Consider the following 12,421-nt stretch of genomic DNA (forward strand, 5'->3'; position numbering starts at 1 on the left):
ATTTTTGCAGATAAGGGACATTTTCGCTAAGTTCTTTTGCAGGAAAATAGGTAAAGTGAAATGTAGGGGTAGCGTGGATAGATGTCTTTGTTTTCCTCTTCTCTTCTGCTATGTCCCTTCACACCTGCTTCTCCCTCACATTGCTAAAGCTTGGCAATACCTTCAGGTGCTCAAGATGATGAGGGCTGGATGTCCCTGCAGAGCCAGCTGTTGTTGCTCCTGAACTGGCTAGAAATAGTGGCCAGAACTTTCAGAAGCAAGAAATGCCCCTCCCTCCTGCAAAGCAAAAGCAAAGCACGGGGTTTCTGGGCTGTTAGGTTTCTGCTGGCCCCAGAAACGTGAGGGTGCAATGTGAGTCTGGCTTTGAACTACCCATGGAGGCGCTGCCTGTGCCTGCTGACACCTCAGCCAGCCTGGATGGGGACATGGTCTGCAGGGAGATGCCCTTTGAAAGAATGTCACACACATACTAGCTGGGAATAAGATTTCAAACACTTGACCACTTGCATTTCTGAAGCACAGAAAAAAGCTCTGAAAAACTTGTTATGTTTTTAAAAAACATACATGATTTTCAGATGCTAGAAGTGCGTGTGATTCTGATTCTGCTGTAGATACATGTGAATCATCCTGGTGTTGCACACACTCCAGTCAAGAAAGGTAACTGCCCTGGTGGCCTGATATCAGTTGTACATATTAAGTTCCTTCCATGAGAAATTTGTTAATTTTAGCTCATTGTTTCTCCTTTGATTTGGCCAATGGCTTTGAATATTGTCGTTGTCTTAAATATTAATCATTGAACTGCTGTGAAAATCCAAGAGAAGCATGCATTTCCATTGGCAAGTTTGGGATTTATTTGGGTGTTATATAGCTGGACATTCACATTTTCACTTGATCTTTATACACACTGGACAGCAAGGATTTCAAAATCAGATGTCTAAAATGTTTGCCATGTCTGCAATAACCCTGCCCCTTTGGGCTTGGAGTAGCAGCCTCTGCAAGCTGCTCTAAAAACATCCTTACATCTTCATGGGCATGTTAAGACATGACAGCACAGCAGTATGATGACAAAATACCTTTGCCTTAGGAGAGGCAGTTCATGGAGACAGTCTTCCAGCTTGAAAGGAGGCAGAAGTTGTTTTTGAAGAAATATTTATTGAATTCCAGTTACAACAACAATTTCGCTGTTACTGTAAACCAGCTGATTTTTGATATTTCTAAAACTCTGCCTGCTGGCTCACATTGGTCAAAACAAGATTAGTATTACTTTCCACTGTCTCCTCAATTCATAGATGTGTCAGTAGAAGCAGGAATATTGGTTCTCGAGTAGAGACTCTCTCCCCTATCCCTGATTCTTAGGGAAACTGAAACAGGGAATTGATAAAGATATGTTGAAATAAGGAGTCTTGTTGTTTTATTTTATGGTGACTTGTTGATTCCTGGTTTCTGATGGGGGTGTGTGTGTGAATTTGGTTTGCCTTTCAAAATTCATGTAAAAAAGTAATGTATTTTCTGGTTGGGTTTTTTTTTGTTGGGGGGTGGTGGAGTGGTTGTTTTTTTAATTAAAAAAACCTTAGCAACTGAGAAAGAAATCAGCTTTCAGAGTTTGCCCACTGAGAGTTCTGGTTATGGAGCCATTTTGCTATTAAAGATGTAGATTGTTAAAGAACAAAGGCAAAATCATCTGTTCCAGCTTCCATGATGGCATGGAGATTATTCTGTATCTCTCCCCCCCCCCATAATTTGCAGCATTTTTTTTCCTTGACTGTGCAAACTTTCTTAATGTTCAATTAAGTTATTTTAATTTCCAAGTAAAATCCCTTTAGGAGAAGAATTTTAATAAGCTTGTTCTCTTTTTCATTCCCAGCCCCTCACTGCATAGGTATTTGCCATATGTTTCTGATACTGTACATTTCAATAGTTTCCTGGATTATGCACTGCATTTTTTCCATTTATGAAAACCTTTCCAGCTCTAAAATATAGTTACCAGGAAAATACTCCTTTCACTGCATAGAAGGAAAAACCATCTTGAGTTAGCTGAGACCTGGGGATAGATGCAGAAGGAAACTTAACAGTATCTGTCATTTTGATTTACTGCAGAAGTCAACAGTTCTCTGACAGGAATCAAATGTGACTGGGTAATGTAGAGTAAATGGAGACTGTGACGATTGATTTCACAGTGAAGATAAATTCTCATGAAATGAACATAATTGTGTGTTTATGAAAAGGCTGTGTTGTGAAATAATTAAATTATTTTCCTGTTACTTTCTAATTAAACCTAAAAAAAAAAAAAAGTGAGAGGGAAAAGGAAAGCTCTTGGCCTGAAACAGATACAGCATTGGTTAAAGAACAGGAGATTAGGTTTGTTTTTCAGCAAAAATAATTAATATGTTTAAAGTTTTTGAGTAGCCCATCTACTTGATTTATAGACACTATGGAAGACCTTTGCAGATAGATTCCTCTAGTGTACTTACCTTAGAAGTGCTAGATACAAAAACAAAGTAAAGTAGAGTGAGTGCCCTGTGATTCCTGGGTAATTTTTGGCCATTCTCTCTACATGAGTCTGCCTTTAAGCAGCTGAAGTTGAGCGGTGGGTTCAAGCAGTGTGTGTCTAAACTTAAAGCTGTCAAGAGAGTGCTATTTTGTGTTAACCATCTTTTCTCCTACACAATAAACTGCTGGCAAGTGTTTTTTTTTTAGGCTGGAAAAGAGATCAAACACATTAAAAGTATTTGAAAATAATTAAACTATAGGAAAAAAAAGAAAGTTTGCATTACTGCTGTAGAACATAATGTGAAGCCTTGTAGGTGTAGCCACTGATGGACTTCGTTAGGCAGAGCTAAAAATGGAGGAGGGAGGATTTTCTCAGTGTTTCTACTCACAGTCAGCACATTAACCTGTGATGTCCTCATTGATGAGTGTATAAGACTCTTGTGCAGAGTTCAAGAAAGAACAAAACAAATTCTGCCCATTCCAGAAAGTTTACTTTCCTTATAGGATTTCATTCCAAATGCTTTGTCTATTTCCCATGTATTTCCTGTAAAAATTATTCAGCGATTGCTGCTTTTTCTGTTACCTGAGTACTGTAACCCAGGGCAGGAACTGTGGTCTTAAATGTGCCTCCCTTTAAGATCTGTGCAACAGTTCCATCTCTCCCTAATTAAGAAGGGCAAGCAGTCATTTATTCTCATGGTCTTGCCCTGCTTGACTACAGGATCCACATGGCACTGTTTTTCTAGATTCTCGGTTTCCCTAAAGTAATCTCTTGTTGGTGCAGTAGAGTAGTTGCACTTTTATGCTGATTTATTTGTTAATAAATTGTATTACTGTATTACAACCCCATCTAAATACTACTTCCCTTTTCAGTAAAGCAAAGATGATGAGTAAAAAAGAGCAAAACTGTCTTCATTTGCTGCAAGCAGAGAAAAAGCTTCCTTTCCACCTCTTCTCCAGCTCTGGAGAGATGAATTCTTTCTCTTTTATGGGAGAAGATATTCTACTAGGTAAAGATTTTTATGGTTATAAATGGTAGTTGGCTGAAGAGTTTGTCGAGTTGGTGAATTTTCAAGCCTTTCCTACCAATACTGAGAGTAGCAACCCTACAATGAGGAAGAGTCACCTGGTGGAGAGTCCCTGATTTTTCTCTGTTCCTCTTCAGACTCATTCCTTCCCTTGGAGCCAAAGAAGTGAAACTGGTGTGTGAAATTCACCCTTCCTTGCAGAGGAAGATCCCCCCAGCTCTCCCTATTTTTCACTTTCCCACCCAGCCAGGACTCAGATGAAATGGAGTAACGGTGTTGCTTTCTTTTACCTCTGTGGTAGGAGGGTGTGAGGAGCAGATGCAAAGCATGGAGCTGTTCCTTTCTGCCCTCTCAAGAGTAGGTTCCTGAGAGTTAAATGCCCCTCACTAATCATAAAGCAGTGGGAAAAAACCTACCACCCCTGCTCGAGAGCTGAGTGTCTGGGACAGACTCTGTGTAGAAACAGATCCTTAATGTGACAAACAGATGAATGTCCAGAGGAGAGTGATCAAAAGGCAGTTCTGAGGGCACACAATAGGACTGAAAATAGAACTGCCAGATGATGAGTTTTAGCTACTAACTCCTGAGTACACTCTGTCAGGAATCATATTGCACAAGAAACTGTATCATCTAACAGGACCCAGGAAAGTACATTGTGTTTGCTAAGAGAAAGGGAGGACTATATTTTGGGTGCATGTTGTTGGCTGAGTGTTGTTCTAGAAGGGGATGGAGCAGAAATTGGAACTCCAAATGCACTAAAGCTTTAAATCCTGGATTTCTTGTTATGGACAGCAACTGGTTAACTGCTATCCATATATAAGGGAAATTGGGCAAGAGCCAAAATAAAGGCAACTAGTGAAAGGAGACCGGGTCAGAGGAGGTGTTGGATAGAAGCCAGGCTAAAGGATAAAGCCTAAAATGAGATGTATGTTTAGTTACTGTTTTTGAATTACTCAGAAAGCTAAGCCCCAGGAAGAGCTGGACTGTAAGCTATTCAGAGCCCTCTCTGTTCGAAATGGAAGAAAGAGAATCTGTTTAATTAAAAAGCCCCACAAACTTAATCCAGCAAAAAAGCTGCTAACATTTCTAAACAAAGTTCTAAGATGCTGGAGAGTACAATATTTAAGAACAGGAAAAATATACAAACCCAGGGAATAGCTAGCCTTTATCCCCTCAAGTCCATTCCATTAAAAAAAGAAAAAAAAAAAGAAAAAAAAAAGAAGAAGGTTGGATCTTTTTTTTTCTGGAATATTTCTTTTTGCCATTATTGACAAGTGTTCTTTGCATGACAAATAAAGGATTGTGTGGTGGATAGGTGGTGCAGGTATTGAGCTTTAAAACTGGTATTACTGAGCAAAAAGGGGTTCTTGGAGAAAGGAAGATGCAGTGCCAAACCCATACCTTAAATATAGAAGTTACACTGTACTTGAAGAAAATTCCCTAAGTGATTGTGTGGGATCTGAAACGGAAGTGGTGCCTTCCAGACACGAGGGTGTTGGAAGCGTGGGCTAAGCCGTGGATGGTGAATCTGACCCAGCACAGCTTCACCTTCCCTGCTGACAGTAACTCAGCGAGGTCTGGGTCCCACTGCCCCATCCAGCAAAGGGCAGCACTGGAGCAGGAGCTGAGCTCCCTCCATGTGTGAGGAGGGACTGACAGCTGTGGGCAGCTTTTGTGTCTGTGTGGCCCCAAGGCAGCTTCCCAAACAGGCTTCCATTCCTCGCCACGAAAGGCATCAAACCTTCTTCTCCAGGGAGTTATGGAATATTTTAGTGTCAGTCACTGTTACTACTGCGGATTTTGGCCTATGTGATGTTAGTTTTGGCTGCATTTCTGTTCTGGGTTACATATAGGACTTGAGATACTTCATTGCCAAGGCTTGTCTATATACTGATCAGCATATCTTCTGTTCATTTTCACCTTAAAATCGTGTGGGTTTGTGTGTGTTTTGGGTGCATGAACTTGTAAAGATCCTTATACTTTGGGGAGAGCACTCACATGAGTTAGGTGGCAAACTCCTTAAATGTTAATTTCGTGGCATTGTCTCAGAGATTGTCTCATTGGCTTTTCAGGATATTATGAAAAAAAGATCTTCAGAGACACATGTAATTAATTTTAATTAGCATTCACACTGGAGTGATCTGAAATGGTACGCCTTGATAGAAAATGTTAGTCACTGCTGTTAACTCAGAGCAGATGGCCATTTTTGTTTCTTCAAAGTATATGATTTACAGAGCTTCTAGTAGATCTTTTCTATTTGAAAAATAGTGCATATATTCAAACCAGCCATTGTGAAATTATAGGTGTCTAAAATGGTAGACTAAGGTTGAATAAGCAGAGTGTGCAAAGTGGAGTTGCAGATTGAATAAGTAGAGAACATACAGTTTCATCTAAGGTTATCTTTGCTGATAGTTGGAGTATCTAGATTCTGTTATTTTCTCCTTTTTTCATTTGAGGTGACTATTTATGAAACCCATATTCTGTATTATTTCAATTTCAATCAAATAAGAAATACCTAAGAATTGATTTTTTTTGTGTTTTTCATGGAATAAAATTGGGCCAATTTGCATTTGATTCTAGATTTCTAATGTTGATTTCAAATCTGCTTCCATCCTAATAAAAAGATCAGATGCTCCCAAATAAATCATTTGAGATAAGCACAGCTTTTTGTAATCCCTGTAAAAGAATATATTCCTTTATCTTTTAGTCTGCGAGTAGCTTCACTTGTGTCAGTGCAACTGCTGAAGTTAAATGTAGGTTTGTGTTCTTTGGAGGATTAAAGTAGTTTATAGGCTCAATTCTGAAAAAAATCACCAGTATCTTTGCTGTGTAATGGCTATTCTGTCTCCTCCCATATTGGCAAGAATAAATACCTTTTTCAATTAATCTTGGTTTGTATTTTCTCTCTATAAAAGGAAATTTAATGCACACACACTACATCTCTATTGAAATGTTGCAGATCCAATGCAATCTAAAAGCTGTCTATGCATATGGTTAATATGTGGATATGAATTAATATATGTGCACACGTGTCAACTGGGTTTGTAATGTGCCTGCAGTGGTTGCCCTTAAAATCTTTGCAGGTTTGTTGGAGATAACTGTTTAACCTTATCTTAGTAGTAAGAAATTACAAGAGATACAATCCATCTTGATGTCCAGCAGTGGTGTGTGCTCAGAGAGCAGCAGTTCTGATGTGCAACCACTGTAGAGGGAAACCCACTGGAATTGCCTCCACTGTGGCAACTAGAAAGTTCTCTCTTTGTGATTTTCAGTTGTGTGTCATTCACTTATTGGTCCTGGATTGTATAGGTCTGCTGGTTTATAGGCAATCAAGTCTTTTCTGTGCAGTGCTGACAGCCCAGGCTTCAGGACTGGTGGGACAGTCACTTGCAGCTGGGCTCAGTCTTCAAACTTATCTTATATTTCTCTGTTTCCTCTTGTGCACTTTCAAATACCTTATTCCTGTCCTGTTAGGATTCTTTTGTGATAGGAGGAGTTAAGAAATACAATGTAAAGGACAATGTAAAGGTCCTTTCTCCAAGGCCATGAAACATGTGGGGGAAAGGAATTCAGTCTACTGGAAACCAAGGTGTTAATAAAGTGAAGAAGTTGTAGGGTAAGCAAAGTTACAGCTGGGGGTCTGCTGGACTTTGAAGTAATGGGCTTGGCCAAGAGAAGGCATTTACTGACTGTGGAACCGCTCTGGAATTGGAATTGATGCTTTTAGCCCAACTGTCTGTTCATCTCCATAAGCAATTGTGTTGTATTTTTTCTGGAATGCAGTGCCAAGTTGAGGTTTATTTATCTAGACTATAATAAAATCTGCAGATAACAAATGGTAACCTTTTGTATTTTTCGCTCTGGAAAAATGCAATATTATGTTGGTTTCCAGTAGTGCCACTATAGATATATTTTCATGTATTATGCATGATATAAAATTACAATGGTGAGACTCTACAGGAGGAAGTGGTAGGTCGATGTGGTACATGCATATAACTTTGCACAGTTTTCCCATTTCTGTGTTCACATTTGAAAAATGTTAAATATTCAAGGGAAATATTACACAGAAATAATACTTCTAGGCATGTTCCCATTTATTGTATCTGTTTTGTTTCTGAAGTCCCTTAGGTTATAACTATCAATAAGATTTGTATTGTTGAGAGCTCATCCTTTTGGTTTCTGGTATCCTGTGTTCTATCATTCTCTTTGATGTATAACATCCCATTTAGCTGCTATAGAGATGACAATGAGAACATGACTTCACAGTATTCCATATGGAGTAGGTAGGTGAGGACTGAGTAGTAACTGTTTCTGTGCTGATATCTTCAGCAATTTTAAGAAGTGGGAGAGAGAAGAAAACAGAAAATCTGAATTGTTTTCAAGAACGTTTTTACAGCTTTCCATGAGATGCCAGTGGATTCCTAATGAGTAAAACATGTTAATATGTTTTTGTAAGATTCCACTGGTAACAGAAAAAGGACACACTTTTTTCAGAAGTTACTTTGGCTTTTTTTTTTTTTTTTCATTTGAAAAGTTCCTGTGCCTATCAGCCTTTCTGGAAGAAAGAATGGCAGAGGAAGTCTAGTAGCAAGGAAGCTACTAAGAGAGGCAAGCATCCCTTACTGTAAGATTCCTATGAGTTCTGGCTCAGGGCGTGCACCCCTCGGTTCCTCTCATGTGCTGAAAGTCGTGTCTGTGGCAGTGGAGTAGAATTAGCTCCACTAAAGTTGTGGAGCTCTCAGATACTACAGGGAGAAGGGCCTTAGACAGCTGGAGGCATCAGCTGCTTGGCCATGAGGTGTCTCTAGACCTAGGAAAAGTCTTGATACAGAGGCAGGAATGCAGGACTGTCAGCTCCTCCTGTACCAAGCGGTTGCCTAAAATCCCTGCTCGTACAGCTGCGCTTGTTGTAGCAAGTCACCAAATGCCAAAAAGTATAACATATGACATGACAGTCCTGAAACAATGTTTTTACAAGCTGGTGTCATGTTGTTTTGCTCTTGCAGATAAGTGTTTTTGGAACTTCCCTATCACTATGTTTTACAGCCTTTATTTGCTCTATTGTTATTTTTAGTCATCTTTTCTGAGAGTACCATTTCACCATTTCAGCTTCCTATTTTTTCAAAGTTATAGCTGCTTCGTTAACTTAGCCAAAAAGCTTATCTCAGTACAAGCTTCTCCTAACAATAAATTAATGCATTTTCTTTTCTGGCAATTTCATTATGCTTCTCTCTCTTTTTTTTTTTTTTTTTTTAATTGAGTTCTTTGTATTGTTCAGCAAATGTTGACTCAGAGTTTCACAATATTGCAAATTGAATAAAATTTGGGTGTTTTGTCATCAGTTTAAGGTAATGACATCTGAGGAGGTCATCCAGGCTATTATTTGCATTAAGGCAGGATTAGTACTTTTGGAGTCAGGGAATTATTCTTAATCAATAAAAAATCAGGATTATTCTTAATCAATAAAAAATTATTCTTAATCAATAAAAAAAAATCCATAGAGCTTTCAGTCGTTCATACAGTCAGTGGTTTTGCCTAAACTGTGGGATCTGACCCTTTAATGTCTCTCTGTGACCTTGTGGGCTGTTTTCTCTGGGAAGGAAGTGTGGGTGTGCTCCTCTGACCAGCACTGAAACCGGCTCCGGTGACACCTCCAGTCCGGATTCTTGAAGGGAGTAGTGCGAGCCTGGTGCTGACTGCTCAGAGTTAGCCATTGAAATTGGTGAGAATTACATCACCAACATATGGAAATCTGAGTATGTCCTTTATTGTTTTGCAGTTTTGAATGCAATTTATAAGCCTGCTAAAAATACCTGATGTCTCTCTCTTCAGAGGTGGGTGTGCTCTGGCTGCCGTACTGTGGTTTCGTGGCTGATAATTTAATGATTAGGTGTCATGGCTGGTTCGTGCTCAGATTCAATTACACTTTTTTTACCTGTTTCCTGAAACTCTCTCTAAAAAGCAAGGCTACGAGCTGCCTGGTGACATTGTTGGTAAGGGAGAAGCACTTCTGTGAGTGGGAATTACATCAACTCGGTTGTGTTCCAGCAGTGTGACAGTGAAATCCCACCAGTCCCCAAATGCTAAAGAAATTTGTCTAGGCAGTGACAATAATAGCTTTATTTTCTGGTTCGATGCTTATTCAGTTTCTTTGCCCCTCAAAATATGTGGCAAAAATGACCTCTGTAGTTGCATCCCCTTGTCATTGCTGTCTTTGAGAGTGAAGTGATCTCCATCAACCCCCTCCTCCAACTGGGAAGAAAACAGTCTGGTTTTAATGGAAGGTTGACTCTTGTGCAACTTTTAAGATCCAGCAAAATGTGGTTTCCTAACCTTTGTCAGCTAAGCTTGTAGCCTTTCCTAAAAAGACTGTTGGCTGACAAATTTACGGTGATCAGGTCTGTGTATAGAATTTGAATTCAGAAACTAATGGCTAAACCGTAAGGGGAAAATCTGTTCTGTTTATTGGAGAATTTTCAAGTACCACCTTGCTATGTACGTATTTTTCCTCTTTTCTCTTTTCTTCCATTAAGTGATTCCTTGTATTTATCTCATTATCTGAACTACCTGCAAGAGGTATTATTTAAATGTGTCCCAATTTTCTTACTATGATGACGGACATCAGAGGTTTGTTTTGTTTGTTTAAAATATCTGATTATCATTACTTTTTTTTTCCTCTCTTTTACTAATGATGTCCAAAAGCAAAAAAGGGCACATAATGCACTCAAAGGACTTAACGTGGGAACAAGTAGTATCAGTAATTATTTTGGTATTTATTGGTTACAGCAACAATCTGTCACAAGCTGTGCAGTTATTTTGGCATGTCTAATGTGTTTGTCCTTTGCATCACAACAGCCTTTTTTCCCTAAAAATGCTCTGCTTTGGCAAAAGCAGGAAAATTGATTTTAAGTAGTTTCATGGTGCTTTTAGATGATTATTATTTCCAGAGCTGTGCTGTAGTGTTCTAAGATATTTTTAAGTACTCCATGTAATTATTAAACAAGCACCTGTCTCATAAACTCTGCTGTCCAAAACAATTACCAAGTAATTTCTGATCCCGAAGGATTTTTAATTTAAAATGCTGTGTGCATGATACAGAGTAGTAAAATGCTAGTTTTACAATGTGGTGCTCTTTGTTCTAGGAATGTTTACAAGGATTACCGTTTCCTTGAGCTAGCCTGTGACTCCCAAGAGGAGGTGGATAGCTGGAAGGCATCTCTGCTACGAGCCGGTGTCTATCCTGATAAATCCTCAGTAAGTTAAACAGCTCACTAGTTTGCCAGTAGCTGCTCTGTTTGAGTCAGAAAACACAATTGTATCATTTGGGAAAACACCATGTCTGCAGATATCTCAAGAAAGGGCAGCCTTTTCATTGCACTGGTCTGGGGCAGTTGCGAAATATTCGTAATGAAATATTTTAAGATCAATTTGTGCGTCAAACCTCAGTGCAGGAAAAAAAAAGCAACCACAAACCAAACCTTCCAACATGTTTTTCATTGGATCTGTGTAGTAAAAGCGTTGAGCAATTTGGGGTTTCCTGAGCTTCATTGTTTCTATTAATGTTTTCTAGAGGTAAAGATGTGCTTTGAAGAGTTTATTCCCCCAAGCTCTGTATTACAGAACTGACAGAAGCATTCCAGGCAATCATGTATATTTATTTTACTGATTCGCTGCATGCTTTTTGTGTATGAAACACATGCTAAACCTTTCCAAGGGCTGTTTTACTCAGCTAATCATCATGTGAAGCAAATTGAACAGGATACAGTAAAAAAGCCTCTATTAATTCACCAGAAATGACAGAAAGTTGGGAAATGGAACATGTCCAGCTACCATTTCATATTTTTTGGACCTAGATTTCTTGATGCTTTACATCAAGTGAAGGTTTGAGGAGATATATCCAGAGGGAAGGCTGACTAACAGGAAAACCCTGTCATTGGAGCTTTTGGAGTTTCTCTATTGCACAGTTCACCTTTCTGCTGTCAGGCTGCTGCTCTGCTGGATTCCTTCAGTGGAAGATTTCGGAGAAACGATGCTTTGATTCTGATGGAATTTGTCCTTCTTCCTGGTTGTTTTCCATGGTCCCTTGTGTTCAGGGTCTTCTGCTGTCTTCTCTGTTCATCTTTCTCTTCCTCATATTTCCTTTATACTTGTGATGCCTGCATGGCTTCCAGTACAATTCTGTCTGCATCTCCTCCTGCTGCTGTTTAAGCAAACAAGCCTCAGCTTCCTCTCTTCATACCAGGTTTCATGGGTACCATCAGAAGATAAATAAGAAATCCTTGAACTGCTGGATTTTCCAATTATTATAGAAATAAACAGTGATTATGATGATGATGATAGGTTTTTTTTTTAAGGAGTAGTGAAAATACTCATTTAGCAGGAGACCTACCAGGTATCTGAGACCTTTAAAAAATTTTTCAAAATTGCTGACTTTTCAGTATGTTGCCTGTTCCAGTAGATTGGTTCCTACCTAAGACTATCAGGAGTAATTTTTCAAGGATTGGTTGTGAGAAGTTACCTAATTAATTACTAGGAACAAAATATTGTATTGGTTTGGTTTTTTCTTACTCAAGTTTTAATGATGACGTCAAAAAGCCTGTTACTGCCTCTGGTTTAATCTTGTATTCTGTGATGGTTGTATCATAATTCATATATTTGTTACTTTATCCTTAAATAAGACAGACTAGTTGGATTTCTAAACTTCTCTTCTGTCTTCCTGTCTCTCCCTTTCCCCTAAAAATACTTGGTATTCAAAATATGTTTACAAAGAATTCTTGGTTTTGTTTAAAGTTGGTCTGTCAAAGGAGTCTTAGATGCAAGATGAGAGACTTCCTTGAAAGACAGAAGTAGAAAGAAGTCAAAATAAAGTTCTCCTTTGAGCTGGAATTATCTCTACATTTTAA

General features: G+C 38.8%; 1 protein-coding gene across 7 annotated transcripts in view; it reads left to right on the plus strand.

Moving 5' to 3' along the window:
- The window catches only part of DNM3 (dynamin 3), a 172,321-nt gene that overhangs the window by 105,625 nt on the left and 54,275 nt on the right, over positions 1-12,421 (plus strand). For 6 of the 7 annotated variants that reach the window (XR_010432638.1, XM_064664341.1, XM_064664337.1 and 3 more), the window contains one exon: positions 10,661-10,772. The exons of the other annotated variant lie outside the window; for it this stretch is intronic. Coding sequence is in view for 5 of the 6 variants with exons in the window: in XM_064664341.1 (XP_064520411.1) it covers positions 10,661-10,772 (112 nt within the window). In the remaining variant the exon portion in view is untranslated. The remainder of the gene's footprint in view (positions 1-10,660; positions 10,773-12,421) is intronic. 7 annotated transcript variants of the gene reach the window in all.

Source organism: Pseudopipra pipra, chromosome 9 (assembly GCF_036250125.1).
Source record: "Pseudopipra pipra isolate bDixPip1 chromosome 9, bDixPip1.hap1, whole genome shotgun sequence".
In the NCBI taxonomy this organism is placed as follows: domain Eukaryota; kingdom Metazoa; phylum Chordata; class Aves; order Passeriformes; family Pipridae; genus Pseudopipra; species Pseudopipra pipra.